General features: G+C 34.8%; 1 protein-coding gene across 2 annotated transcripts in view; it reads left to right on the top strand.

Moving 5' to 3' along the window:
* Nucleotides 1–26645, top strand: part of Dora (zinc finger SWIM domain-containing dorado) — a 162480-nt gene that overhangs the window by 14756 nt on the left and 121079 nt on the right. For both annotated transcript variants that reach the window (XM_089105678.1, XM_089105679.1), the window contains exons 3-4: nt 8431–8679; nt 20440–20630. In XM_089105678.1, coding sequence (XP_088961804.1) covers nt 8431–8679; nt 20440–20630 — 440 coding nt within the window. The remainder of the gene's footprint in view (nt 1–8430; nt 8680–20439; nt 20631–26645) is intronic.

Raw genomic sequence — 26645 nt, 5'->3', positions numbered from 1 at the left:
CATTCGAAGTTTCCTGTACAAAGACAGAATATACACTTAATAAAAAAACAGGCAGGAATCAATGAAAATGAAATTTACCAAGATTATTGTGTAAGGATATTTCGTCTTGCATTAATTTTGGCTGGTCTACAAGTTCGGTTTTCATTAGATATGCAAATAGGTTCTTTTAAGTTTTTTCGGGTGAAAATATTGATTGAGTCCTTCAAGATTAAACTGTCGTAAATTGGGCTTAATGAAATATCTCCAGTATCTCTATTTATTGCTAAATTTTGGTTCATATATTTTTTTATATCTCAATTACCTCCTTAAAAGTTTGTGGTACGCCATTAACAGTTGATATTAAAGTTGCCTCGTCAAACAGAACTAGATGGGTCGGGTTTACGAAAATATGCGAAGCCAATGCCGAATCAAAGTTTTCATTGTTATTTTTTAATCTCAGGGACTTGTCTATTGAAATTTTGTGCTCATGCAAACGTTCACCTAGTTGTTGATGGGTTCTACCAATGTAAAATTTTCCACAAGAACACGGGATTCTGTAGACACCACTACCCAGTACAGGGTCTGTTTTATCCTTTCCTGAGTTAAAAAAATGTTCAACCTTTTGTTCGGTTCTGAAAGAAACAGAGGGATTATGTTTATTTAAAATTTTTCTAAGTTTATCGCCAAGTTTCGGGATGTATGGTAAAACGATGAAAGTTTTTTTCTCAATTGCCGGTGTAACTGAATCAAGGGGGACAAGCTGCCTATTTTGTTCTTTTATCTTTTTTAATCGTCTATCTATTATATTTTCAATGAGTTTGATTGGGTAACCATTGCAAAAAAGAATATCCTTGACATAATTTAGTTCAGAAGTTATATGATTACGGGAACAAATTTTTAAAACTCTGTCGACGAAAGAGATTATTACCCCTCTTTTTACAGAAGGAGGGTGGTGGGAAGAGAAATGTAGATATCGATCATTATGAGTCGGCTTTCTATATATAGAAAATTCAAGACCAGGATTAGTTTTTATAATCAGAAAATCTAAGAAAGGCAACTTACCTGAATCTTTGAGTTCCTTTGTGAACTGGAGATTCGAATCATAAGTGTTCAAATGTGACAAAAAATATCTTAGAGAGTTTTGTCCATATTCCCAAACATAAAAAATATCATCAACAAAACGAAACCAGATGGAGGGTTTTAAGTGGAAACTATTCAAAGCAGACTGTTCTATGAAATCTATGTAAAAATTTGCCAAATAAGGAGACAAGAAAGTGCCCATGGATAAGCCCATTATATGAAGGAAACATTTATATCGGAATTAAAAAAACGAGGAGAGTTTGTTGCAAAGATGGAAAAGGGTCATTATAGTATTAATTTCTAATGTTTTGTAATATAACAAAGCTGAATTTTCCTCGAATTTTCTCTTTAAGTCCTGATCACATTTATGAACAGCGCATGAAGTGTACATAGAAACTGCATCAAAACTAGATAAAACGGTATTTTCTGTTGTAATTTTATTTTTTAACTTCTCAACCAGATCTATGGAATTTTTAATATAGGATTTCTGTGTGCTTAAAAGAGGCTTAAAAATTGTGGCTAAGAAACTTCTTATACCCGTAGCTGGAGAACTATAGCATGCTACAATTGGACGTAACGGAATATCTTTCTTATGGATTTTAGGCAGACCATAAAACTTAGGGGCTGAACAACCTTTGGGATAAAATTTTCTGTACATTTGAGGGGTAATTAGTCTAGTATCTTTTAAAATTCATAGTTCATTTATCAACTTCTGTGTGTATTTGTACGTGTGATCAAATTTTATTTCTTTTTAAATATTTTTATAAATTAAAAGTTTTTTAAATTTTAAGTAATCATCTTCATAATTCATAATTAAAACTGAGTTTCCTTTGTCCGCTTTCGTAATTACTGTGTTTTTGTCTTTTTTTTAGTTTCGGAGAATTTTAATTTCTTCTTTTGATCGAGTTGAAAGTGACAAAGATGGCATATAATCAAGAATACTCTTTACAATTTCACCTCTGAGTAGGTCTGGATTTTCGACTTCACCATGAGAGCTAAAAATAGCAGACTCCACGACCGTAATTTCTGATGTATTTACGTGTTTAATCCATTCCAAATTTTGGTCCTTTTGAAAGAATACTTAGTTCTTTGGATGTAAAAATCTTAGAGGATAGATTTTCCAAAGGAGGGCCAGGACAAAATCTAGGAAGGAAAATCCGTGTTTTTTGAAACTGTTGAAACTCCAGTTTTGAGAATTTTTCCGATAAACAAGTTGTTGCTAAATGGAATATGTGTCTGAAAGACCTATGTGAGATTTATAAACTCGGGTGAAAATCATGAGCGGACAAAATCTGATATAATAAGGATTTTAAATTAAGTATTTTATTACTAATGACGTATATTCTGGATCTATGGTCTTTTAAAATATGTGTTAAAGTTTTGAAACCCATTCTCTGAATAAATGGGCCTTCAGAATGTGTGCCTAAATTTAGGTTGAAACGTAAAGAAGGTGGAAGAATTCAATGTCTTTTACAAGTTTCTAAAAAATTAAACTGACAAATATGATTTGCATGTTTCTTAACACAATTTAAAAAATCTAAAACAATATTGGTCCAGTGCTCCCCGTAAGCTTGACGCAAATACATTCTTAGACCACACTGGCTATACATGACAAACGAAACTCAGAGAAGAGAGAAAATAACAAAATGAAAAATAAAATCAAAAAGGGTGAAAAAAAGGGTTTTCACCCTTTTTGATTTTATTTTCATTTTGTTATTTTCTCTCTTCTCTGAGTTTCGTTTGTCAAAGAAAGTGAAAAAAGTGACATGCAACAAGCTTTGGGCTGGATGCCGTTTTGTCTTCAAATGTGAAGAAAATAATTTAGTTAATGAATAATTAAAAGTTCTAGTTTTCTGTCTTTGCCCCTTCTTCCCTGGAAGAAAATATTATGGGTTGATTATAACATACCATACTAGAGATCTTAAGAATAAGCAAATAAATTACACATTTTTTGGCTTCTTCATATAGTTAATTTTTAAAAATGGTTTGTAAATAAAAATAGATACTTATGTTAAAACTCGAAATGATCAGAAATATAATGCTAGAAGCTTAAAACAAAAAGAAATTATTATGAATAGGGAAACGGAACCTAAAAGAAACAGAAATAAAAAAAAAACAATAATTTCATAAAACTTAACAATAACAGATGTTTCTATGGATGCATGGACGAAACCTGGACTAGTCCTGGTTAAATGTAGAAATGGGACCTCATAATTTAAGAATGTGATAATTGTTATGAAGTTAAAGGAAATAAAAGAGGAAAGAATAAAGAGATTGTGACCATTTGTAAGTAAAGGAACATTTATTTTGCAAGGAAGAATTAGATACACTGCTAAAAGGATTGAAAATAATATAGCCCCAAGTGCTAAGTGTTGTAAATGAGTTTTAAATATGGTGGTTGTGAAGTTAAGAAATAAGTTACTGAAGATTGTAAGTATGATTTTTGAAAAGGGGGAAGTATCTAGCGATTTTGGAAAAACTTAATTAAACCCCTTTATAAGAAAGGTGATAAGAGTGAGTGTGGGAATTGTAAAGGTATTAGCTAGGTTTCTGTTGAAAGGAGGTTACTTGGTATTAGATACTTTTTGATACCATGATGATAATCGATACTTATCATTGACTGGGTATATAGAACTGAGAAAACACAACGTATAGGCGAACCAAATTAATGAAAAGCATAACAAATTAAGAAACTAATTATAAATATCTTCCTGTAGCTCCTAATATTATACAAAAAAGTCAAATAAACCAATGTAAAGTTTCGTTTTTTTCCACCGGCTGAAAATTATCCCTTTTTCTTGGATTCTAAATTATTTTTTATAATGAAATAGTACCTAGCGACTTTAGAAAAACTTTATCTAACCCCACCCCCACTCCCTAGTGTGCAAGACGTAAGTTATCACACAGTAAGTTACCACTGGGTAACTTACCTGGTAGTGGTAAGTTTTTGGTCGAACTTACTGGTAAGTTTCATAAGTGGTAAGTTTAAGTTTTTGATGAACAAAAATGTTCTCAATTGAAACAAGTCCATCCCTAAGAAAGCTTCCACTTCACTAACGTCTATCGTAGAAAAATTTTCATTCATAAGATTCAATGCATGAGTCATACCACTTTGAACTTATGCTGATATCACTCTGTCGGATTGCCTCTTTGTCATATTCTGCCTGAGTAAAAACAAGGGGGGGGGGGGGGCACGCGATGAGTCAGTCAGTATAATTAAATAAGATGTTCATAGCAGAGGTCAATTTAATTGGTGAGTTTTTGAATTTTGACTCGAATTTTTGACTGGCTATCTTTAACTATAGAATAAATAATCAGTGAATTATATATCCGGCTATAATGCGGGTAGTAAGGCCTATTAATAAAAAATTATTCCCGTCCTACCAATCTATGCGCTTCATGAAAGAGTCGTGGGAACCTTTACGGTCTATGTCAATTGATAGAAGGTGCGATATTAATGACGATATTCAGGATGTCAGAAAAGTGCTTTCTGATAATGTGAAACTGGATCAATTAACAGTCTGTCTGAAACTCTTGAAGCCAATTTTACTTGGCTGCCAATTCTTTGAAGGAAAGGAAGCTCTTGCTTCGTGTGTCATCCCATACTTCAATTTGCTACAGCAGCATTTCCAGGAGACTGTACCGTTTTTGCCAGTCTCAAAGGCCGAGGGAAGGAAAAACCACAAGTACCTAGAAAATAGGAGGATATTTGCATATAATCCCGCCCTGGCTGCAGCTACTCTACTTGATCTGCTTTTTGGTGCAAACTTACTGAAACAGGATGATTTTACGGATGCAGTAAGTCGAATCAATGAGCTTTCTAAATTTTCCTACCAATTTCGGAAGGATGATGATTCATTCAACGAAAGATCTGAAGCTGACTTTGTCAGGGTCTTGAACACAGAACTCTTTAGCTACATATCCGAAAGTGGCCCATTTTCCAAATCATTGTACTTTGAGACTGCAAAAGCTGTTGAATCGGCCGCTTGTTGGTGGGCTGTTTTTTTTTTTTTTTTTTTTTTTTTTTGAGAAGTTGGTGCTTACGGGAGCGGCTGTAAAAATCTCAACAATTTGTGTTACCATAGCCTCCTGCGACAAACTCTGGTCAGGCTATGGAATAGTTCAGACCCATCGTAAAAACTACATCAAGCATAAAACAGCGAACAGACTCTGGTCAGGCTATGGAATAGTTCAGACCCACCGTAAAAACCACATCAAGCATGAAATAGCAAACAAAATTCTAATGTTCCGTCAGTCACTCAATAGCAAAAAAAATGAGCATCGCCGTGTAGCTTCAAAAATGTCTGGAAATCGAAGTGAAAGGCTGGATAGATGTTCACGCTGCCATCATGTCTTTCTATCAATAGTTCACTGCCACGTGATAGTGGAGATGGTCTGATGGAAGATGATCTGCCAGACATAGCAATTGAAGATGCACCAGATGAGGAGGAGCAGCAGCTCTAGCTTATCTCTTATAAAGAATTATCTGAAGCCTAAGGTGCAATTTTTTTTATAATTTTCCCCCCGTGTAAACGAAGTAGAAAATAAACAAATAAAATGATGCAAAAATAATGTTTTTTCTTATCAATCTGTCAGAGAAGAGATAATATTTTCTTTTAAATTCATGAGTACTTGAAACCTACCACTTATGCGGTAACTTACCAAAGTTACCGGTAACTTATTTCGGTAAGAGTAAGTTTCGAAACTTACCGGTAAATCTTGCACACTCCCCCCCCCCATGAGAAAGGTAATAAGAGTGAGTGTGGTAATTATAGAGGCGTTTTGCTTGGTTTTCTGTAGGAAGTAAACTACTTTGCATAATGATAATCTTTAGACTTCAAGATGCTGTAGATAAAGTTTTAAAACAAGAAACTTTCAGCCAATGAAACAGAAAATGAAGCAGACATTTTGGCAAAGAGCTCACTAAGCCATTTCTATTGCTAAAAAAATATATGCTATAAAAACAAACAAAATAAACTTTAAACTTCGGCAGAAGAAAGGAGTTACCATTTTACAATTTTTTGCTTTCTTGTTGCCATAAGGTGGCACGTTTTTGTTCATGTTGAAAAGTTAATGCTTATATCTATTGCGCCCTATGATTGCGATCCCTGCTCTCCTTTGGGGGTGTATTGTTTTGTTGCAATGATGTATTATATTTTGTAATTGTGTAATTGTTTGATTGTGTAAATTCATTCATTCATTGAGTCTTATTCAGTTATAATTCAGTTATAGCTTGTAACAGCATTTCCCATAGCCAATATTTCTCATAAGGTGTTCACTTTGGTTGCTGTTTAAGAGGTATAGGCTCTAAAAAGACAGCTATTGCAAAGACAATTCTAATTTGTTTTATTTTTGTTTATTTATTTATTTATCTTTATTTATTTATCTGTTTTTGTGTTTAATTTTTGTTTGTATTGAAGAGTTCAATTCAATTTCAATTCAATACTGAAGTAATTTTATAAATACACTTAAGCGCTAGAGGTCCCAAAAAGCATAGCTTGTGGAGGACTTCGTATCAGTCAGAAAATCCACACAAAACAAATCAGGGAAAAAAAAAAATACAACAATATCTCGAAAATATAACCACAATACAACAAAAATCAACAATAAAAAACAAAAAAACAAACAACTGCTACACAATAACTTTACTTAATTTTCTCCAAACTGAAAATTTCCTGTAATTTATTTAAATTCCAAACCATCAATAATATTAAACAACAGGGTTCTAATCGATGAGTTTTTAATAAGAGAAAGTTCACTGGGAATAACGTTCCAAAAAGCAATTGCTCTATAAATTGGTGACCTCTGAGCTGCTGAGGATACCCTTTTAGGCAGCCGAAATTGGTAAACAGAGCTCCGAAGCACAGTCTGGCACTTACGTGTTGATGCTCGATCGAAGTAGGATGGGATGTTTGGTGTAAGCGAGAAATTGAAGGCTCAATGAGCTAGTTTTAGGTTCTGCTTCTTGATGACCACATCTAAGGAATCTAGACCTGTATCACTCTAAAGATCAGTTGTAGGATAGAGTCGGGGAAGGCGAAAAGTTGTCTTTGCTGCTCTATTCTGTGTTGCTTGGAGTTGCCAAAGGGAAGAATAGTTAGTATTGCCCCATACAGTGCTGCAATAAGGAAAGACAAATGCATAGTAAAGAGAAAACATTACATCGGGAGGAAGAAACTAATTGGCACGATGAAGCATAGATACTTGACGAGCAATTATAGAATGTGTATAGGAAATATGAGTTTTGAAAGAAAGAAAACAATCAACGTGCACAAGAAACATAAGTTGATTCTTATGTTTGTTATGCCAACAAATTTCAAACCCTCTCTTTTTTGGGGGCATTTTATTACAATGGGTATATTACATCAAATTGTGTAAATTCAATCATTCATTTGCTGCCGAATCTAGGTTTTGTTCTGCTATAACTTGTAACAATGTTTCTCATAAACAATATTTCTCAAGAAATGCTTACCTTTTTAAAAGGTATAGGCTCTAAATAGAGAATTATCTCGGTTTTTTATGTTACAATTTATAATGGTATTATTCATATTTCTCATAAACAATTTTTTTCATAAAGTACGCGACTTGATTGCTGTGAGATTGTGCTAAACGTAATGAATTTACAGGAAATGATTTAGAAAAGAATAAAAAAGTTTGTGACACTTTGGAAGAAAAGAAAGATTTAATTTTCCAGGAAGAATTAGAGACAGTACTAAATGATTACAAAATAATAAGTTCTCAGGTGTTAATAATGTGGTAAATGAATTTTTTTAATATGGTATTTTTCTTTAATTTCTTAGTGCAATTGAAATTGCTGATTTGCCACCCTATAACTTGAAACTGAAGAATTAATGAGGTTTTTTGGGATCTATGACGTCATGCATACATTATTTTGAATGAATCCGAACAGCTAAGGCAAAAGGTATGGGAAAATGTCTGAGGTAATGGTCAACGAAAATGAAGCGCAACGAGATCTGTGGCTTGAAGACATGCGACAAGCATCACAACAAATCCCAAATGAAAATGATGGACAAAGAAATCTGTGGTTAGAATAAATGCGACAGGAATGATCACATCGGATCATAATTGAAACTGCGGCTAGAAGAGATCTAAAATTATGGAGGAATGCAATTGAAGTATTCCTAAATTACTGAAGTATCGCGCAATTACTATATCCCCCTTAATGAATTTACTCCTCGCCCCCCCCCCTCCATACACAGTCGGATCCTCTTGCTAAGGTACTGTATTTTTAAACCTGGTTCATCAAATGATACATCAGTTACAAGAGAATTTAGTTAAAAGTATGTTCAGACGATTTTACATAAGAAGCTTATACCCTATATATATATATATATATATTTTTTCTTTTAGGAGGAGCAGTATTACCTTTAGTTGAATTATGTTCAAAAACAGCTGCTGCACAGATACCATTTGAGGTGGTTGAGCAGACAGTGCATCCTGTTCCAGAAAATTTGCAACTTCGAATTGCCTTCTGGAGTTTCCCTGATAATGAAGAGGATATTCGGCTCTATTCCTGTTTGGCTAATGGATCAGCTGAAGAATATGCAAAAGGAGAAGCTCTTTATAAAGGAAAAGCAGTTAGGGATATAATCCAAATTGGTAAGTTTTGCCAAACATTGTTTTTGCAACCACTAATTTATTACCAGACTAGTTGCATATAGGTAAAGTGCCATAATTTTGTTAGTTTCGCCAAATTTTGTTTTTGTAACCCTAAACCTATTACCTGAATGGTTCCGTATAGGTAAGATATCATGAATTAGAAAGTTTTGCTCAATATTGTTTTTTGTGACCGTACATTTATCACCTGAATGATACCAGATAAGGAAAACACCCTAAATTTGTAAGTTTTGCTTGATATTGTTTTTATATCCCTATATTTATTACCAGAATAGTACCATATAGGTAAAGTACCATAAATGGGTAAGTTTTGTCAAACATTCTTGTAACCCTAAATTTATTGTCGGAATGGTACTATTGCCAAACATTGGCACCACGCTATTCAATAAGGTACCACGCAATTCAGTCTCTGGCCTGTTAAGACATATTTATTCTTTAAAAGGATTAAATCCCATTTTTTGAACAAGTTTGAATAAAAAGGATTGTATTTAGAATTAATTTAAAACTAAACGCTAATTTACCCAAAACCCCAAAAACAACAAGGCAAGTGTGCCCCGTATGTTGTTGCAGGACAACTTTAAACTGTTTATATGCACTGACTGTGGATCATTTTTTCACAAACAATGTGCTAGAATTGAATGTTTCAAATTGACTAAAAGTTGGCTATGGCTAGATTTTTCTGTGAAGAAGGATAGTTTAAAAAAGAATGGTCCAAAAAAGGCAATCACTTATGCTGATAGTTGTTCCAGTCAACCCCAGCCTCTCCCAATTACTCCCCCTCGTCGTCGATCGGGCAATGACCTGGCGAACATTGTCATGGAAATTCGATCGCCCCTTCTAGCTCCAAACCTTCCAAGTAATAATGACCATCTCGAAGCCAACAAATCTAATGCCTCCTGCCAGACTGAAACTACTACTTGTGGCAATTGTTGTTCTAATCCTCTATCGGACTTATCACTCCTTTCCCTTATATCAATGAGAGATAAATTAGAATTAATAAGCAAGGAAATATCAGTAATCATAGACCTTAGGTCACGTCTAAGTGAAACCCCTCCAAAGTCGTCTGATGTTAATGAGAATCAAAATCAGGAAATTATCATTAACAAATCCCACCCGGATAAATATGCAATTGTTTCCTGCAACAAAGAGGTGATGAAATAAACTTGGTTCAAAAGTTCAGTTACATTGGTGATAACATAATTAAGAGTTCATCTGACCTGGAGAACATGAAGTTGAATACTAATGAATGCGAACTAAAGGTCAAGTCAATCAAGATAAGCGGTCATGAACTGACTTTACACAAGGGTGTATGAAAGTTTTACTGGAATGATCTTTGCAAAAAAGGCAAAATACTTGAGTATTTGCATGTTTGCAAAATTTTTAATGCTGAGGTTGAGTTTAAGGTCTCTGACTGTCAACTATTTCACCGGAAAGTTTGTATTAAGTTTGGAAGTGGTCACTGTTTTGGTTTTGACCAGATTCATTTGAATCATGACTATGGCGCACTCAAAATACTTTTAATAATACCAGAAAGAGTTATCATCAACTGTCAAACTCTCTCCCGTGTATTATCACTATGAATATTGAGCAGCTAAAAAACGAAGTTCGCCACACCAGCCCACTGTTCCCACCAGCCCTCAATAGCGACAGGAATCCGAATTATCAACAGCACCGAACAAACCCATTCAGAAGACCTCCATGTTACATTCCAGCTCCTTCCCATTTAAATTGCCAAATCAGTCCATCTCCTCAGTCCCGTTATTTACATCAAAGGAACCCAAGAACTTACAACAAGTCTACAATAACAAATCAAGAAACCCTGGTTTGATACATTGCTGCTCCTCCTACACATTTCCCAGAATCCTTCTAGCGAATGTAAGGTCACTGGTAAATACAATGGATGAACTTGAAATTAGTCTTGACAAAAACCGGATAGATATTGCTTGCCTTACCGAAACATGGTCTGCAACTGAAGACTTTTGTTCCATTCCAAATTATGTTTCCCATTTTAAGCCCAGGATAGACAGAAATGTTATCCCTCTATCTCATGATGGGGGATTAGCTTTTTTTTGCCAGTATAACCATACTAATAAGATTATTTAATTTTCTGAAATAGAGAAAAAAACCAAAAACGAAGTTATGTTGCTATGGGAACCGATCCAAAAACCACCCAAAAGAAGTATCTTGCATGATTTTTTGTGTTATTTATTACCCTCCTCTTGATCGATTTAAGGAGTAGCTGATGGCATTTCTGTAGCTTTATACTGGAAGAATTTGCTGCCAGTACACTTATGCTGCAATTACATTATGTGGTGATTTTAATGAGCTAGACCAAAAGTGGCTTAGCTCTGCTCTTAGCCTTGATCAAGTGGTCAAGTCGCCTACACGCGGTGATAAAACCCTAGACTTAATTTTTATCAACATTGAAGATTACTACTGTGTCCCCAAAGTGGCCCCTCCATTAGGGGCAAGTGACCATCTATGCATCTTTTGGACCCCCTTATCTTCCTTTACCCCTAAGCAATTTATCAGTTACTCTTATAGACCCATTACTGACGAGAAGGTTGCCCATTTCAAAGTAAAACTTAGCTCCAAATCTTGGGCCAATACCCTAAGTCTTGCCAATGGTAATGAAATGGCTTCTAGGTTTTCAGTTGAACTTTTCCAGTTATATTGTGACACCTTTCCAGTGAAAAATTTTGCTTGCAATTCTAAATGCAACCTGTGGATAAATAATAAAAAAATTTTGTGCCAAATACCTTGCCGAGAGAAATTCTGTAAGGAAGAATTTTTCTAAAAAATTTAAAAGCTTAGAAACATTATTGTTAGTGAAATCCGTAAAGCACGAAAGGAGCCTGGTGCGCACGTGCTCAATAAGTTATTGTATTCGGACCCTAAGAAATTCCAAAAAAATGGTCCAAGATCTCATGGGAAAGGTCTCTTCAATATTTTTCTTACTGGACAGTAATGGTGACCCAGTGGGTGCGGATGTCATAAATGATCATTTTGCTTCAATTTGTAAAATTCACCCGCCACTCCAGCATATGCCGGCCAACAGTGCAGCGAGTGACATCCCTGTGATTGAAATTCATCAGACTCAACTTAAACTCGAAACTCTTGATACAAATAAGTCAGTATACCCAGGTGATATCCCTACCAAAGTGATTGTGGAATGTGCCCAGTATTTAAGTGTACCTCTAACTGCTATTTTTAACCAATGTTTTGTAGATGGTATTTTTCCAGTGTGTTTTAAACGAGCTATTATATCTCCTATACCAAAAACTAAGACCCCAAAAGTTTCCTCTGACTTAAGACCAATATCAAAAACCTCCATTTTCTCTAAAATCTTTGAAAGTTTCATTTACCATTTCCTTTTTGACGATATTCATGATAAAATCAACCCAAATCAGTTTGGCTTTAGGCCGAATCATAGCAACACGCATTGCTTAATTTATATACTTGATACTATTTTCAAACATCTCGAGTTGAATAGTTCCTACGTTGAGGCTGTTTTTGCTGATATTAGCAAAGCCTTCGATAATTTGGATCATTAGACAGTTATAGATAATGCAAGGGCTTTATGTGCAAGAGATTTTGTTTTACGTATGTTAGCTAGCTTTTTGTCTGGCCGTGAGCAATGTGTAGTCCTCCCTAACGGGGATTCATCAGGTTTTTCTTTGATTTCCTGTGGAGCACCTCATGGGACTAAGTTAGGTCCTTTAGGATTTTTAATAGTTTTTAATAATGTTTTACCAAGTTTTGACAACTCTTTTAAATTTGCGGATGATTTGACATTACTGAACCTTTGTCAAACATCTAATACTTTGAATGTTACACTTGATTCACTAATTAACAATTTAAAGAATGTTGACAATGTTAAACTCAACTTAAGCATACCCAAAAGCAGTTTCATGTTATTCTCTTTTTTTAAAAATATACCCCCTATCAATAATTACCTTTGCATACCAAATTTAAATACTGTTAAACTGCTTGGTGTGCAGTTGGACAACAACCTTAAATGGAATTCCCACATTCTTTTCAGGAATTTGGTAGTGTTAATGGTTCGAGAGAAGGCTTTTTTTTTTTTTTTTTTTTTTTTTTTTTTTTTTTTTTTTTTTAGATATTTTATTTTTATTTTTTTTTTATATTTTGTGCCATTATATATTTATCATTATTTTCTGTTATTATTATTGTTTTCCCCTTTTTTTCATTTTAATTGGTTTGATGAGTTGGCATGCATGATATCCAACCGGTTGCTTTTTCAAGCATCTTCTTGCTTTAGTGTGACTTGTTGTCACATTGAGTTGTTTTTTTTGTTAATAAAAATGTATGAACCTGAACCTGAACCTGTCTGGAATATGCTTGCTCTGTCTGGCACCCTGGGTTGACCAAAGATCAATGTTCTAAAATTGAAAGTATTCAAAAAAGAGCAATAAAAATTATTCTGGGGACGGCCTATACTACATACAATGAAGGTTTGGCTAGACTTGAACTTATTACATTGGAATCATGACGTCACATCCTTACCATGAACTTTGGTCTCAAGTGCCTTAATTCTGATTATCATCGACATTTTCTCCCTCCCTTTAAAGAAAATCCCCCAACCCTTCCTAATACAAGGCTCAATGCTCTTAGAGCTCCAAATACCCAACTGGACCTGTATCCCCAAATGTTGAACATGAGGTACAAAAACTCTTTTGTCCCCTATTTTGTTTCCTATTTTAATAATTGATGTAACTTTTGTTTTATGTTTATCCCCTTACATCTGTTTTATTATTAATTCAATTTTTTGTTTTAGGTTCATCACATAACATTTGTTTTGTTATGTTAATTCCGACGTGCTTACGCTTGCTTCTGTGCTATTTTAGCCAATAAATCATATTATATTCTATGAATTGGTAAATTTTGCAATATATTGTTTTTGTAACCATAAATTATTTACTTGAATATACCAGATAGGTAAAGTACCAAAAATTTGTATTGTTTGTGTAACCATAAATTTATTGCCTGAATGGTAACATATAGGCAAGGAACCGTAAATTGGTAAATTTTGCCAAATGTTGTTTTTGTAACCATAATTAATTTATTACCTGAATTATACCAGATAGATAAGGTACCATAAATTGGCAAGTTATGCTGAATATTGTTTTTATAACCATATATTTATTACCTGAATGATACCATATAATAGAGGGACTGAGAAGCTTCATTCCCTTTGTTAGGGAACATCACAACAGATAAGTTGTTTCTTACCTGCCCCCCCCCTCCCTCTTGAAATTATTCTTGGTTCTTTCAGGTATATGTACTATTTTTCCTGGGAGTTTGTTTTCTGTTGATTTCTGGGACAACATTGCTTTCCATAGTTCAAAAAATATGATTTTTTTTCCAATAGTGTTAACTGATAAAGTAAATTGTTATAGATATTAAATAAAAGTATAAAATATTTTATAACCGTTTCCGGGGGCTCTTCTCGGTAAGAGCTGAAAAAAAACGAAGCGGATAAAAAAGAGGAGAAAAAAACAAACTAAAATTTAAAACACTGGTATTGAACAAAACGAAAATTTTAAATAAGCGGCTAAAACCTTGGTCACAGCCCTCTGTGCAAAAAGTGGGGTAGCATAGTAGCAAAGTAGTTTTCATAGCCTTGTGAAATTTGTTGGCAGATTTTGTCTGAAAATATTATTTTTACATATAAAAATACTTTCTGATCAAGGAAAAGCTATCAAAACATAAGTTATGCTGCTAAAGTGTCGGCAGCTTTTGGAATTCTTCTACTGGCAGCTTTGGAATTTTCCAAAAGCTGCAGCTTTGGATCAACGCCGTCAAATAGCCTCTTTGTTAGTATTTTGAATAAAACAGTTGAGCTGAAATTCCCAATGATTTAAGTGAAAATTTTGGGTGTGTTATTTCTTTTGCAGTCAACACCACAGAGAAGAAGAGGCTTTTCTTATAAGAATGTTGCTACTCAAAAATTCTCATCGCAACGTTTCACCAATTACGTTTTTAAACAGGCTTAAAATTGTACCAGGTTATGTGGTGTATATAGGCATGGTTTAAAAAATTCTAATTGTTCTTTTTATGACCAAAAAGTCCTAGATATCAGGCATATGGTAGACGCTCCTGTAGAACCGACTGGTTGAAATAATAGTGACTCAGATAGATTTTGCACACAGATACAAGAACAAATAGACCAGATTTGAGGTAAAAAAAAATGATATTTTATTAGGGGATTTTAGCGCCCAGGTTGGTAGAAATAAAGAAAGACGGTATCACAGTCCAGGGAAACTGGGAAGTTTAAAAATTTGACAATATTGAAGATACATGGAAAATAGTTTGCGAATGGCAGGAGTTGTCTTAGAGAGGAAAGCAAAAAAGCAGCCAAGTATTTTAGCGAAAACGCTTTAAGGTTGGTAGAAAGGAGGAGGGGTCTGTACAAGAAGTTTATAAGGGGTAGATCATATGAGGATAAGAGGAAAGGAAGGTAAGGTAAGGGAAGCAGAAAATACTTTGATTAAAATTCAAGCAGGTCTGAATGGGTTACCATGGACGAAATTACTGATGATCTGGAAGCTACAGCCAGACGCCACAATAGTAAAACATTGTATTGGCAGGTTAAGAAATTGAGAAGACGTCGTCAGTCTGGACTTGTTCCGGTTAAAAATAGGAATCAATAAGTGATGAGGAGAGTATTACAGAGAGATGGATAGTACGTACTGAGAATGTGTTAAACCGTGGTAAAGCCATAAAAGATGTTATAGAAAAGAATGAAAAGTGTGTGACAATTTCAAAGTGAAGGAAGAATTATTTTGCGAAGATGAGCTGTAAGTAGTACTAAAACGATTAAAAAATAATCCGAGCCGAGTGATTGGTGCTCCGGACTTGAAATATTGAGGTCAGGAGTTATAATCCTCGTGCTGCTGATTCTTTGGTTTAGGGTGGAGTCAATGGTGTGACCCTGTAAGCTAAGCCGTAGTCGACCCAGCTCTAAATGGGTACCTGGAGAAATCTGGGGGATAAACACGGGAAGCGTCGGATGATTTCCCCCAACCACGCATTGCGCTCCCAGCCGAAGGCATTGAATCAGGAGACTGGTACCTGCGCAACGCAGACCATTGGTCAGCATGCGAAATAGTTTTTAAGCTAAGTATAGTGTGGTAAAAAAAAGTATAGTGTGTATAATGTAATATAGTATAAGTATAGTGTAAAAGTATAGTGTGTGTAAAAACAAGAAGTTAATTGTGATTTTAGGAGAATGTAAATGAAACCCCTATATAAGAAAGATGATAAAAGTGAGTTTGTTAATCATCGAGGCATTAGCTTGGTTTCTGCAGAATGCAAATTACTTAGCATGATGATACTAATTAGACTGAGAGATGCTGTAGATAAATTTTTTAGAGAAGAAAGCGTGTTTTAAGAGAAGGATTTGATGATATATTACTTTGGTTAAGGTCTTAACCGCAGCAATATTCCTTTCCTTGGGTAAGGAAGTCATTCTTGTTGCTGGTTTCATATACTTTGTCCTAAGGAACACGGCACAGGCTACGCGAGAGTACTGAATCCAGTGGGATAGTAAAACTACCCTGGGCTTAGATTATGTATGTGAATTAAGTCTCTTAGATAAATATGTTAGCTAAATGAATGGATTTTGTAGGTTTAGAAAGTATAGGCTGCAGGAATAGGTTTGAAAATTTGATGTTAAGAAGATTTAAGTCGCTTCAGTAGGAATGAACGAAGGTGAAGAAGTAATGTTGTGTAACGAAAAGAATGATTAAGGGGTAAATTCTCTTACCTGAATAGCATTATTAAATATTAACGGAGTAAAGATGCAAACAATAGAAATGCCAAGGCCCAATGGTCAACCACCCCCCCCCCCCAAAAGGTTAGTGTCAGTTGCGTTTTACTGAAAACAAAACATATTAAAAATATGCTGCCCCTCCCCCGCATCAAAAATTTTTTATAAGCGTTTTTGATACTTTTTACGAGTAGGACAAGATTTTGGGCGGAGGGAAGGGGGGCCCCTGGATATGACCGTAGTTTTCGGTATTTGTTTGACTGACTGTATGTCAAACAACTAGCTGTACGAAAAATATGGCTCTATCCCGCTTTCTAGGGCTATAATGAAAGTAAGATCAAGTTGGCTAGGAGACGTTCTATGAATGAAGTTGCCAAATGTCCGTTTTAGCCATCTTGGGCCAAAACAAAAGCAGTTTGGCCCTGAAGATGGGGGTGAGGGGAGAAATTATAAGGAAGGATCTAAGGAAATTGGAACTTTCTGGGATGGTATAAAGAGTGAACACCTTTGAATAGATCGCGGGAGAGGAGGAGTGTGTTTAGCTGTGTTGACCTCTAGTGGCTTTTTCCTGCAGTGAGTTATTTCTAGTAGTAGTCGTAATGTTTATATGGTAATTACAAATAGTAATAATTTTATTGAATGATACTTGCATAGTAATGACGTGCATGACAATGATAGAACAATTATTTGGCGTAAAATTGTTTGAAATATAACGAAAAGCTCGAGTATTAAATTGTTGAATTGCTTGTACTATAGCAAAAGGCTCGATTTCACTCGAAGCTTCCCTTATTTGAGTATTTTGTATTCGAGTATTAAATATTTGAGACAAGATATAACAAGAAATATTTAAACAAGATAGAAATATGATCTTCAAGTTTGTCTCTCGTTCTGCAAAAAAAATTTTCTTCATCATCCCCAGCCAACATCCCTGAAGATAAATTGTATGCCCAGTATGAATCAGAGTTCTCAGATCCTGACCCCTCCATCGAATAATCTTACGAGGCTGCTTTAAATCAGTTTCTATCTTCTCATCCTGATGAAGATTTTATCGTCAGTACCGGCTCTGTTGAAGATACCATCTGTAGACTCAAATGGAAAGGCTCATCTGGCATTGACGAAGTCAGTGCGATCCACTTGAAACACGGAGGTAAAATTCTCGCGGCACATCTCTCTATGCTTACGCAGATGATTTCCTCTCAAGGGATTGTTCCTGCATCTTTCTGCATCGGAGATCTGACTCCCATTTCTAAAAAGGGAAGATCTGAGACTCAATGTACAGCATTCCGTCCGATAACTGTAGCTACGTCACTGTGCAAGCTCTTCGGGTTTCTGTTTATGCAGGAACTTGAAAAAGTATGCTACACTCCTCCGCATCAGTTCGGCTTCAAGCGAGGAACTGGATGTGCTGTTGCCTTAACAGTCGTTACAAATGTCTTGATAGATGCCGAATCTTCTGGAGAGAGCCTTTATTTGGCAGGACACGATATTAGACGTGCATTCGACTCTCTAATCCATGCTGCGATGCTTTTGAAGGCCAGTAAACGTGGTTTGAATCTAGCTGTAATTCGTTCCCTCAGGAATCTGTATTCTTGATTATGAATCCAACTGAAGCTACCTCCTGACAAGGGCTTGGCTTCCATTCTATGCATCCGACTATTTCCAGTCAAGAAAGGAGCGCGTCAAGGAGCAGTCACCTCTCCTTACCTCTTCAATAACTATGTCTTTGATGCACAAGATCAATGTCCATCTTCACTGATTCTGTCATCTGCTAACTTGTCTTGGGTATATTACGCGGACGACATCCTGAATCTTAGCCGAACCCTTCAGCGTGGAATTGATATCTTCAAAATCCTTGAAGCCGAATATCTTAAAGTTGGACTTCAGTTCAACTCTTCAAAATCGGAAATAGTCCTATTCAATTGGAAAACTGATTTTTGTGTTCCTACCATTGCCCTTGGTTCTAGCTCTGTCCAGCCAGTGGATCACCTCATTTATCTAGGTTTACCCATAGGTTCGTCTATCCGTCACACCCGAAAACTTCTCCCTCGAACAGCTTAAACGAAGAATTTCAGCGTCTTACGTTTCAGTTGTATCGTGCAAACTCCGATTTAACCGGCTGCTTCTACCAAGCTTGTGTAACACTATCGCTCGTCCTCATATTTTATATGCCACACCCTTCTGGAAACTTCTCACTGAAACTGACCAGAACATAATCAGGGCGATGTATTTTTGTTTTGCAAAGCATTTGATTCGTCTACCTCCGTGGTATAGGAACTTATATGCCATTGAAAATTTTAAAGTCGCAGACCCTGATGTCACCGTCGCTAGATGAATAGCGAAGCATAATAGAAAAATACGCCGAAATCCACATGAATGGTCCCATCTGCTCATTCAGTGAATCAGTGATTCGTTTTCTTTGTTGGTTCAGTTTGTTATAGTTTGTGTCTTCTTTTTTTGCTTTTTTTTCTTTTAAGTGCTCCGTCTTGTTGTATGTTGATTTGACGGGTTTTTCAATAAATAAATAATAAATAACTATTTAAATTTTGAATATTTGGATCGGAGATTTTAGTATTTGTATATTTGAGCATTAGTATTTGAGGATTTTTATTGTTCAACTCAGTAAGATTTTATCCTAATAAGAGGACTGATATGCAAGCCCAGAAAAGAGACTTGAAGGTTATACCTGGTAAAACGTAGGAGGAGGACTTCGGGCCCAAGCCTTTCCAAACTAGGATCCCTTCCCCACAGCTAATAATCTGAGTTTTACTTTGTCATGCTTCTTTAAGAAAGACTGCTTAAACACAAGGGCTGTTAAATCTGAATAAGAAGTATTTTTAAACAACTTTAAAGATTAGTATAAAGAGCAAAGGATTGATAATTCCTGTTCGTTTGAAGTTTTAATATATTGTATTACGGTTATTACTTGGCTAAGAAAAAAAAACAAAAAAAACTGTCTTCTTACTTTAGTAACTGCAATAAATGAGCACTTGAATAAGGTCTAGACCTTACTCATCCATCCAGTTCCCTAGGACAAAACAGTATATCCAATCCGATAATCCGAAAATCAAGTCCAAAATAGAGCAAAATCAACACCAATAAGTATAGGTCAATGTTCCAAAACCAAGCTATAGCACCTTAAACCTACAAAAACATTATATTCCCCAGGTGATCACCACATACCGGGGCTCATCAGATGAAAACTCATTGCCTAAATATTCATTTCCCAGGCAAAATGAGCGCACCATGCCATAATCTGGCATACCCCTATGTAGTGACACCTATGGAATAACTACAAACAAAATCCAAAATACCCCAAAAATATAAAAAAAATACCCCCAAAAAAAATTGTAGGTGAAACACCTTGTTTTTTACGTTTAATATTTACTAACGACTATGTTGCATGTCCATGGAGTAAAAAAATTGTTTTTACGCATTTTTGTTATGTTTTTACGAGTTGTATGATTTCGGGGAGAGGAGGGGTTTAACACCCTTCCATAGATATGGCCTTTTCTTGCGTGCCAATTATTCGCCATAAAACTTATTTAAAGTAGAACAAGAAGCTCAAGCCCTAAATTACTTAATTAGTGGAATTAGGATGAGGTATTATTATTCAGGTTCAACTGAACAATATTTGTTAATTCTGGAAAGAATTTTTTGAGAATTTCAAAAGAATTGCAAGAAAGAAAAAAATTAAGACAATAAAAAGACAAAACAGTAACGATTATATTTTTTATCGAGTTTATTCTTCGCACGTCATGGGTAGCCAATGAGCCTCTGATTACATTTACGTTGAAAAGACCCTGAAAAGTTCATCCATTTGATCCTGTACAAATTGTTGTCCTTATGCTATATTTTGGGAAACTTATATTTTAGAAGAAATATATTCACTTGACTTTGATTTTTTTTTTTTGTGCTTCTTGAATGCTTCAAATATTCAATTTTTGTTTCAGGGTTTCACCTCAGTGCAACTGTTAATGGCTCTTCATCACAACAGAATGGCAGTCAAACTGGGAAAAACAGTCCGTTCAACGTTTCGATTACATTTGATAGGCGACACATTACATCATGTACTTGTTCGTGTGGTAGTAATGCCTCATTTTGTAGTCACATTGTTGCCGTTTCACTCTTCCGAATTGGACAGGTATTTTTTTCATAACTGCACATGTCTTCTTTTATATCTGCTGATTATTTTTCATATATATTGGTTTGTATCACACTAATCTGGTCCAGTGGGCTATGGCCTCACTTGTGCCTGGGGCAAAATCTTGATTAGCGCCCCCTCTCCTCCCCCCTGTCTCCCAAATCTATTCATCTATTCAATTCTTATTTATTAAAACAAAAAAAAAAAAAAAACCAACCGTGCCCTCTACTTTACATTAATAAAAATAAAATTACAAAAAATTACAAAATGATTATAACCGTTACATTATTTATTTGGAATTTTGTGCCCGTAAAATATCTGCGGCCGGGGCAAGTGTCCCCTCCTTCTGCCTTCTACAAACGCCTCTGATCTTGTCACATTTGTTGAGCGATACATTTCATCGTTTAATTTTTCATGTTTCAAAATAGAACGGTTTTGTCTCCTGAATGCGTCTTAGGTTTGTTAATGCCTCAAAGCCGCAATTTTTTAAGATTTTTTCTTGGGTTGTTATAAATTTTTAAGCTTTTAGGGCATACCTCTCTTTCGTCAGTGTTGCTACGTCGAACCGAGAAAATAAATAAGCAAAAACAAATAGTTTGAATTCGACAAAGCTTTCCGTCCTTAAAAGTCGTTATAATAATCTGTTTATACCCATAGAGAACAAGACCTTCAGATGGAAACTACACCTTCTTAAGGGCTTGTCCTTGTCTATTTGCTTGTTACATTGGCTTGTGCTGTCATTTTCTGGTTTATTACTATGCTTGTGCGATTGTTCTAAGAGTTTTAATTTCGTTTTATTTGTCATTATCCGTCTTTTTCTTTTGCTTTTCTTTTTTCTTTTCTTCTTTTTTTTTCTTTTTTTATACTCCGTTCATTATTGTATTTTCAACGGGTTATAAATAAATTCAATTCAATATTGTTAGCTTTTTTGGCTGATTTTTCGTCCATGTTTCTTTTTTTTTATTTAGTGCCCAATACTACCAAAAACTAAAAAACTGCATATAAAGGTCTTTTTTCATTGTAGTTCTCTTTTTTCTTTTTTTTTTTTTTTTTTTCTTTTTTTTTTCTTTTTTCTTTTTTTTTTTTTTAATGCTGTGATAGTTTCCAGTGAACCAATTCAAACAATTAGATTCCATTTTCACTACCCTTTTTAGATAGCACGTAATAAATGATTTGTAGCACTTAAAATCAAACTTATTCTTAACAATGAACGAATTTAAAAGGGAAAAATTACAATGAAATGGTTTTTTTTTAAGGAAAGCAATTATGTTTTTATTTCCCACAAACTGAACTTTAAATCCATGCAAGATTTGACTTGGCCAAGACCGGCAGAGGAAAACCCAGCAAACCGCAAACTTGGAAAAATTCAAGCAACGCAAAATAATAGAGAACTAAAACCGGCAGAACTTAATAAGAGTTTAACCCAAAAAGGATCTATCTACTCAGCAGCTAGAAATCAACCACTCAGCCTATAATACTGCAAACCCAATTTAGAACTAAAAAAAAATTTAAAGGTGCATCAAAAATTGGTTTGTATGCATTTTTGTTTTGTTTTTAACCAGTCAAACTAAAAAAAATTTTTTTGGGGGGGGGGGTTCAAAAATAAAGTGAATTTCATTTGTTTACGCCTTTATTATGAATAAAGGTGTCCGTCTTGTAACAATACACAAAGGGTATTTAGATTGGATGATATATGATGCTGAAAATCCTTCATTCGTTTGACGGTGCAATAAAAATTCCTGCTCAACCCCATAGGCGTTCGATTAGTTTCACTTTAAAACAAGGGCATGCGCAATTTCTGTCAGAAGTGAAAATGATCAATGTCTCTCACACCGCTTACCATCCTCTCTCCCTTCCCTTTTGTTCTGTCTTACAGCTTTACTTTGTTTTTATATTTGTGTCCCTCATAAAACTCTAGCCCTCCAGTTCCTCCAGCCCTCGGCTGTACAGGAGCAGAGGAGTATGAGATCTTGGTGCTCAAAATAGACGCAAAATACACTGTTTAATATTTAACTTTGGCTATTTGTCGCGTCATACATTGAGACAAGGGGAAATAGTAGGTTACCCTATACCCCCCCCCCTCCAAGGTCTTTTTCGACGTAAAACCTTTAATTAGATGTTGTTATTATTTTAGTATTTCTACTGAAGACAGTCGCTGGATATGTGATCGAAATATCCTGACTTTTGTACCTTTTTTTCACTGTTTAAATAAATGGATTTATCCCCATTTGAAAGCTTATTTGTTCTCCAACGTCTATTTGCAAGGACGTTGGCCTTCCAGTAAAATTTAAAAATTTTCATAAATTTAATATTAAAAGTAAAATTAAAATTTAATTTTATTTTTAAAATTTATTATTTAATTTTATTTTTAATTTAATTTTATTTTTAAAATTTATAATTTAATAAATTGAAATTTATTATTTAGTAAAATAATAAAAGTCAAATTTAATATTTTCATATTTCAGCCCGTCCTATTGGATAAATTTTTTGAACCGATTTGACTCCGTATTATATGGGTTGAATTTTGTGATTGTTGATTTTTGCCAAATTGGGTCAACTTGTGACGGGTCTAATTTTGCTTCCACGTAGATTTTTTTTTTGAAATGGCAGATTTTCTTTACCGTTCTCAGGAAAAATAATGTGTTTATTCTATATTTAAAAATGCTAAAATGTAAATGTTAGTGTCCTGTTTTTATTTTGTATTAGTATTTTTTACTTAGGGCTAATTAAAAGCTTTACATCAGATAATGAAGTTCAAAGGTTAAAGCCTTCCTAACTGTTTTTTCAATAACCTATGTTTGCAAAGTATTTTTAGTTTGTAAGAACGTGCATTTTTGTATCATTATTCTATCTTTATTCATTGTCTATTTTAATTACTTCTCTCTATTCTTATGCATCTAGAATCTTTTTTTTCTAATTTTTCTTAACTCATTTCAATGAGAATACACAGCTTAGTTCTATCAGCATCGCACGCTTTACTTGTTCATTATAATCAAGTGAAGCTGACACTATCTTTTTGGCTTTTATTATGAGCACATTAAACTTACACTATCTTTTGGCTTGCATTCCCCCCCCCCTGCTAATTCAGCCAAAATATTCATGGCTAAACATAAATTTGGGGTCGGTCAAAAATAGACTGACCGATATATTAAAACGAAAAGAAGTAAATTTGGTGGAGTTTGGTTTTCCTCGTCACTTTTTGGGACCGAGTGTTTTCAGATGTATAAAGTTGATATCTGCTTCAACATACTATAAAATCAAAATTTGTTGGTATTCAATTGTTCTTCTCAGTAAATTCGTTTGCAAATCCGCAAATTGTTTTCTTCTATAAATTCAAAAATGCCATTTTTTTTTTTTTTTAATTATGATTAATTTTCTTATAGGTTAAATCAATTACAGCAAATTAGACAATAATAACTTTCTCCTTTACTGTTATTTACCTTTTTTTGTCAAGCATAATAATAGTTATGTTTACTATCAACATTTGTTATATTTTCTTGTTTATTTTATTATTTACTATATTTAGTATATCTATTATCTATCCCTTTTTATAGCTGAGACTAAAGCTATAAAAATACAGTACGTTTTTTTTTACAAAATCAGACGGCTGATGGTAGCTTCATCAGTTCAAGCTATGGTTTTTTTTTGCTCTGACTGCTATGCTCTTTTGCTTTTCTTGTGCTGTCAATCAGTGGATTGTTGGTAGGGGTGCATATTCACAAAAATTTAATGGGGAGAGCAATTCACAATGATAGGGGGGCAATTCCCAAAATTTTATGGAGATTAAAAAAAAATGTACTACTACAATCGCTGGAAATTCTCTATTGTACCAAGCCGCACGATACCAGCACAGCTGTGCATACACCTTTTCCACCCTAGTATATTCAAAACTCATTCTTTACCCCCTCCTATGAAGTTTCAATATCCTCTTAATCTTTCCTTGTGTCCTTTTCCCGCCTCATTCGGGGACGACTAGACTTTTCTTTTGTCTAGATGAATGATGAAGAGTACAATCTTTGGTAATCTATCATTCTTCATCTATGGAACATGTCCTAGCCATCTCAATATTCCTTTCACTATAGCCCTAGAAAGTGGGACCACTCCACATTTTTTTGTACAGCTTGTTGTTTGACGTATGATCATTCAAACGGGTCCTAAAACGGTCCTAAAAGTAATTCCTCTAGAAAACCATTTAACGTTTCCCTCTGCCTTTCGATGTGTCCTCCTTTCAGAAACATATTTGACCTTTGTCATAACTCAGCTTCTAATATTCTGATCTTGAGCCTTATCTTCCAATTTATGAAAACACAAAAAAGTTGTTCTTAGAAATATAGAGGGGGGGGGCGGGTTACCTCCCAATTCACTGTCCAGCTTGGAACTGCCAATAACTTGTTTGCATATGCTTTCTCGGCTGGATGGTTAAGATAATACCCCTTGTCTTTTGACATTTAACTACTAAATTTAGTTTCAATAGCCGTAATATTTTAGCCACTTACAACAGACTTTGCTCCACTGGGTCTTCGGTCAAAAGGGTTGGCGATTTCACCTTGCGATTTCATCGACTTTCGTAGGTTTGGTTGACATTTAACAATAAAATGTGGCATTTGTTTCTATTTTCGTCAAATAGAAACTATGCTCTTTACGCTGAAGTTTTGACTTTTTGTCCTAATTCTTTAAGAACGATTTGTGTAACACAATGGCTGTTTAAATAGAATAATAAACTTTATTTTAAAATTCTAAAAAAACTTTAGCGTAAAGAGCGAGGTGTTGAGGAGGAGGCAACCCCTTTCATATACGTAATAATTTCTGTTCGTTTTAAGTTTTGATGTTGGTGCTTAGTTTCAGTTGAAGAAACTTGCTTTTTTTAAAATTTAATTTCTGGTCGTTTTTAAATAATATCGGGGAATCCGGCTCTCTCCATGAAAAATTCCGGTACTTTTGAATTATACGCCACTCACTCAAGTTTACGATGCGTAAAACTCGAGAACAAACCGCTTTCTTCTTAAGTTTCCTCGTTACCCTAGAAACAAATTTGGGCTATATATTGGCCCATTAGGGGGGAGGGGGATAAAGTATAGCGGGTCTGCATGCAAAATCTGTTAGGAATAATTATTCTGCATATCATGAAGTAAGAATTGTTTTCTGACTTCAAACTGTCCAAATACTTAACCCTCTTATGCGCAAATGTATCGCCCAAATTATATATTTGCCATCTCTTCTATCACTTGTCTTTGTCTTGTCTCACGCTAAACTGAAAGAAACTAACGAAGAAGCTGGTTTGTTTTAGAGTTTTACACAGTGTAAACTTGAGTGGGTGGCGTATAATACACAAGTACCAAAATTCCTTCCCCCTACGGAAAATTAAAAAAAAACTCAAATAGTATTCCCAAATTTGGAAAACCTTATTTTTCAAAGGGGGTATTTACCGGGAGGGGGGATTTTACGCGGGGGGGGGAGTATTTTCGGCGGGTGGTATTTTCCTCCGGGGAATAAACGTCTAGAAATGGTCACCACAGCTGTGCACACCCGTCCTCCGCCCCAATCTATTCAAAGCTCCTCATTTTACTCCTCCTATGAAGCTCCAACATCACTTTGGAATATGTTTCGCTCTGTTAGATCTTTGCTGGAAAGGATTGGCTCGCGGAAAGGCCATATCCAGAGTTTTTGTTGGGGAGGGGGTCAGATCTGTTAACCCCCCTGATAAGATTTTGACAGTTGTGATCGGACAACAAAGTGCGCCGTTAGTTTCATTTCTACACCTTCTTAAACCTTAATTTTATTTGTCTTTGTTGCAGCCTCTTATCTATTCATATATATTTTTTTAATTGCATTTTGTATTTTTTTTTCTTATCTCATTTTACAGTTTACTTGATTTATTTATCATTTATTGTCTTGCTACTCATAACGGATTGTTTTATACGATACTACTTTCTCATTTAATGTAAAAATGGGATAAGAGGAACGATGGATTAAAATCACGGCAAGAAGTTTTTACTTAATCGTTAAACTACAGGT

Source organism: Artemia sp. Qi Xiang Cuo, chromosome 19 (genome assembly GCF_049724085.1).
Source record: "Artemia sp. Qi Xiang Cuo chromosome 19, ASM4972408v1, whole genome shotgun sequence".
NCBI lineage: Eukaryota > Metazoa > Arthropoda > Branchiopoda > Anostraca > Artemiidae > Artemia > Artemia sp. Qi Xiang Cuo.
Note: the sequence above shows the minus strand (reverse complement) of the source record. Positions and strands in the feature narration are given on the sequence as shown.